The sequence below is a fragment of the Egretta garzetta genome, unplaced genomic scaffold (genome assembly GCF_000687185.1).
Source record: "Egretta garzetta isolate BGI_Z169 unplaced genomic scaffold, ASM68718v1 scaffold163, whole genome shotgun sequence".
NCBI lineage: Eukaryota > Metazoa > Chordata > Aves > Pelecaniformes > Ardeidae > Egretta > Egretta garzetta.
The window spans coordinates 3,707,437-3,712,166 of NW_009259308.1; the positions used below are offsets into that span (position 1 = coordinate 3,707,437).

At 52.5% G+C, this 4,730-nt stretch overlaps 1 protein-coding gene across 1 annotated transcript in view; it reads right to left on the bottom strand.

Moving 5' to 3' along the window:
• Positions 1-4,730, bottom strand: part of SGIP1 (SH3GL interacting endocytic adaptor 1) — a 56,358-nt gene that overhangs the window by 24,372 nt on the left and 27,256 nt on the right. Inside the window, exons 8-12 of the mRNA XM_035891748.1 lie at positions 3,141-3,152; positions 2,407-2,418; positions 1,545-1,569; positions 1,076-1,127; positions 5-26 (exon numbers count right to left, since the gene is read on the bottom strand). Of these exons, the coding sequence (XP_035747641.1) occupies positions 5-26; positions 1,076-1,127; positions 1,545-1,569; positions 2,407-2,418; positions 3,141-3,152 (123 nt within the window). The remainder of the gene's footprint in view (positions 1-4; positions 27-1,075; positions 1,128-1,544; positions 1,570-2,406; positions 2,419-3,140; positions 3,153-4,730) is intronic.

Genomic DNA, 4,730 nt, shown 5'->3' on the forward strand with positions numbered 1-4,730 from the left:
CGGCGGGGTCCTCCACGGCTTTCTTGCTGCGGGACGAGACAAGCACAGAGGAGCCATGAGGTTCAGGCTTGTACTCAAACCTGGTGTTTGAATGCAAATATGTATATTTTCAGGGAGCATTTACGTTCTAGACTAACAGGCACCTGGCAAAACACAGGGTTTCAGGCAGATGAAAGGGAAAGGAGAATGACAGCACTACAGTGCAAACCCTGTAGTGCCCAAGCAGTTGCAGAGGCACTGGGAATTGCTTCAGGATTAGTCAAAGCTACTCCAGATTGCATGGAAAAGGCAAAAAAAGTCAAGGTCTGGACCATGCTCAGGTCCAACACACCTTGAGTGAAACACTGCAGCTGCGCAGGGCATGCTCCTGGTGAGATTTGGCTTCACTCCATACCAACTAGTCTGTTTGCTTTCCTAAATCAATATATACCCACAGCACACAGCTGCCAGCTCTCCCTGTCAATCAGGCTGGAGGCAGCTCCCAGCAGTGGATGTCCTTGCTGCTCCTGTGGAAGAGCAAGTATGGATGCTGTGCATCTGAAACCAGGGTGCCTCTGCCATCAGCACCTCAATTCTGCATGGTTTTGTTTGACCATGCTCTGGGGGGAATCCACCGTCACTGCCTGGGCACCTCCTCTCCTTTCTCATTTACTCACACAGCATCGGATCAAAGAGCCCATGGACCCAAAGCTCCCTGTGCCTCTTGCATCCAGTGTCATGGAGCATTTGCTCAGCTTATTTAAACACCAAACACAAATGTTTGGCTGCCTCATGAGCCTAAAAAGTTATAAAACTGATGTTTCTGCAGTGATGCCCTTTGATAAGCCACGTTCGGGTAGCTCAGCTAGGTGATGTAAATACAGTAAATACCCCCTGAACTTGCTATGTTATTCTGGGTTTGACCTATCCAGGTATACATGAGAAAGGGTCAAAATCTGGAGGTGAAAATAGACACTTCCCATTGAGCAATGGCATAAATGTACAATTGCCCATCAAAATGTTTGAAAACCACAACAGGACAACGCGCCTGAATGTGGCTGTGTTGGGCAATTATACCAATGGACTCCCTACTGACCTGGCGGGGTCCAGCGTCGGCGTGGAACGCCGGGGCCGTGCAATCTCCTCACCTGCGGCACAGGACGGAGAGCGTGGGGTTAGAGCTGTTCCCCCGCCTGCCCCCAAGCATCACCCCCGGTCCACCCAGGCACTGCGCTGGCAGGAGGGCTCACACCAGGTGAGCCACCCCACAGCACATATCCCATCCCACGCCTGCTATGGGGATGCTGGCAGTAAAAGGCCTGTTTTATTAATTCAGATTTTATTTCTGTAGAGAGCTAGACTAGGGAGCTGCACAGTTTCTGTAAGGTACCCCAAGGATGTCCCATATGGCCTTCTTTAAGGAAGATATTTGGGTGCCATAATTTCTGCCAGGACCACTTTAAAGCAAACGTAACACCCTCTTTTTTTTTTTTTTCCTCCCTCCCCAAAATGCCACCACCACACTGCCATAACTACTGTTCTTGAAGGCTGCAGAACATACTTACTGGATAAATTCCTTTTAATCGTCCCCTGGAATTAGAAACACACAAGGTAAGCAGAACGCACAGGGACACGGGCACGTGGCAGTTGTCACCCAAGGAGGGACACAGCAGGAGCAAAGCAGCCCGGCAGATGTGGCAGGAATTGCCTGTCTAGGGTGGTATTTACTGTATGCAGCTGAAATATGCCCAGCTGCATGTGTGTGTTGTGAAATCTCATTTTACTCCCAGCCTACAGGGAGCAGAAAAACCCTACTGAGAGGATCTTGAGCCACATAAAGCCACGACCCAGCAATGCTGCCTTCGCAGCCGTCCTGACTGTGTGGGGCTTACAGGAGTCACTGGCACCCTCACCCCATTAGAAGTGGCATAAAACCCAAATCCTCACATTTGACGGGCTGCAAATTGATCTAAGCTGAACAACCTATTTTCAGTAATCTAAATCCTCTCTCTCACCACACAACACACACTGCAAAAGCCAAACCCTCCCACCCCACCCCAAGACTGCAGGAGCTGGGGCTGCACGACAGAGAGGGAAGCAGGAGCCCCACCGGAGGGAGACAGGCAGCAGGGGTACCCTGGGACCACGAGCGCTGCTGCGCTGCCCGCGACAAGGGCAGGGTCTCCGGCAGGTTTGCAAGGATGCAGGTTGAGCCGCGGAGGATGCCCATCATGAGGGACTCCTTTGCACTGGCTGGGGGAACAAGGTCCCGCCATCACCTGGGGTCACACAACGGGGCAGCTAACAGCACCAGCGCCCCACTCCCCTTCCCCTGAGCTCACTGTGTAACCCCGGCGCAGACTCAGACCCCACCAGCACCCTCCTCCCCAGAGCGGCGGGGCAGAAGCAGCAAGAGTGGGTGCTTACCGGGCTGCGCCGCTGCGGTCAGCGAGAAGGAAGAGAGAAGAGACACCTGGTCAGAGAGCGACAGGTCAGCGCCCCAGGTCCCCCATTGCCCATCGTGCCCCTCCAGCACAGCTTCGCAAGCCCCAGACGCACAGCGCTGGGTGGGTTCCCTCCACGCAGCCCCCAGCCCCGGTGCCCGCTGCCAGGAGCGCAGCGCCTTGTTCCCATGAGCACAGCGCCTTGCTCCCATGGGGCTCGAGACGGGGGGAAAGCAGCATCCAGAGAGAGCCCAGAGGGAACCCAGACCCAGTGGAATGGGCGAGTTTCCTCATTTTGGGCTCAGAACAGTCTGAAGCCCACTCCTCTCAGGGAAGCCATCACCATTGCATAGAGTGGCACCAGAGGTCATCAACCACTGATGGGTTTTTCTGCTTTCTCATGCCTCTTGATGTGCAATGATGTACAAATTGTGCCCAAGTAAAACCGTGCCTTTATACACCTTGTCCAAAACCACCAGCTTTTTCACCCAAACCATACCCCCAGACTATGTACATCCAAAGCAAAGACAGCCTAGTTCTATTGTAAAATGCTCTAAGTTAAACCAAAAGAGAAGGAAAAATAAACATCACAGCTTCCAAAATGGGAGGATTTGTTATTTGCATTTTACATTTCAGCTCTAGAGACATGCAAAACAGAGACCGTGCAAACGAGAACATGAGACTGTTAAATAATGAGATAAAAACAGTATTTCTTACCGGACTTTTCCTCTAAAAGAACGCAGAAAAATAAAAAAAGAAAGTGAGAATATAAGATATTTTCTATAAAGGGATAAAACAGAAATAACAGATTTGTGTTAAGACCAGAAGCATCAGGTGTATAACTGTTAAACATACAGCAAAGCAGAGTCGTGCACGCTCCCAGCCAGGCTGTCATTCATCCAGACAGAAGGCTGGAGCAAGAGAGAACACATAGAGATAAAAACCTGCATCTGAGCCATCTCATGGAAGGGATTTGCTTGCTTTGTCTTTATCGGGCCCTGCTGGCTACAGACAGAGGCCATTTCCCAAACGGTTTTATTTCTTAGAAGGGTCTGTACAAGAGGAAAGTCAAAAGCATGATTTTACCACTTGGTGCTTAAATTTAAGGCCATTACCTATCAGCTTTGCCCAATGACTATTTTTTTCAGACTGCTACAGAGCCCCCCGCTCCTGGGGCTGAGGTTTTTGTGGTACAGAGCACAAAGCAGGCAGGAGCTACCAGTAGGAAGGAGCAGGGAAGAGGGTGGGAGGGCTGAAGATGACGGGCTGTTGCTGGTACAGTACGTGGCATGGACAGGTTACACCACCATCCGCATACTTCTTCTCAAGAAATGAGACCTGAGCTATTGGACTTCAGACAGAGGATGCAGCTGACACCAGTTTACAACAGCATCTCTGGTTTTCTTCCCGTCTTCAAGTTAAGGCACCATAATTTACACCCAAGAGGGATGGGGAAGACAGTGCCTATGGGCACAGCATCTCCCATCCTGCCACTCTCTTCCAGGAGAGGCTGGGGGGCCGGAGAGGCTGGTGCACAGGAGGGACAGGGTGCCAGAGCAGGGCTTGGCAGCTGGCTTTGGAGAGGAGATGAACGCAGGACAAGGTCAGGACAGCAAAAAATGGAACTTCTGTGGATGCAAAACTCCTTCAGCCAGCAACTGCCCAGGGCACTGGTCCTTTCCTGGACAGTGGGGCCGGCGCCACTTGCCAGGACCTGGCATGTCAGGGTGGTGCACAGGAGGGACAGGGTGCCAGAGCAGGGCTTGGCAGCTGGCTTTGGAGAGGAGATGAACGCAGGACAAGGTCAGGACAGCAAAAAATGGAACTTCTGTGGATGCAAAACTCCTTCAGCCAGCAACTGCCCAGGGCACTGGTCCTTTCCTGGACAGTGGGGCCGGCGCCACTTGCCAGGACCTGGCATGTCAGGGAGCGCCTGGGCACTCAGTGGTGGCACCGTTCACCTCCCCATCTGCGCCCTTTGGCTCCATATGCTGGATTTTGGATCCCAACATGGGGAAGCAGCATGGTTCCTTCTGTCCCACCTGGCACAGGGCTTTTCCCTGAGCCCTTCAGGTTTAGCAGAGCATGTCTGCGCTGTTTTAAAGGGAAGCATCAGCTCCAGCCCCTGGGTGGTGCTCTGCCGGTGGTGGCCGGGGACAGGGATTTTCCCAAAGCAAAGCATAGAGCGTCCCAACCCAGCACCCAAATGGCAGGCTTCAGACCGCACCACGCTGACACACACAGGCGTGCTCACCAAGGCCTAAATCCTTCCTAGCAGAGTGTGAAACTCCCCCCAACCTCAGCAGG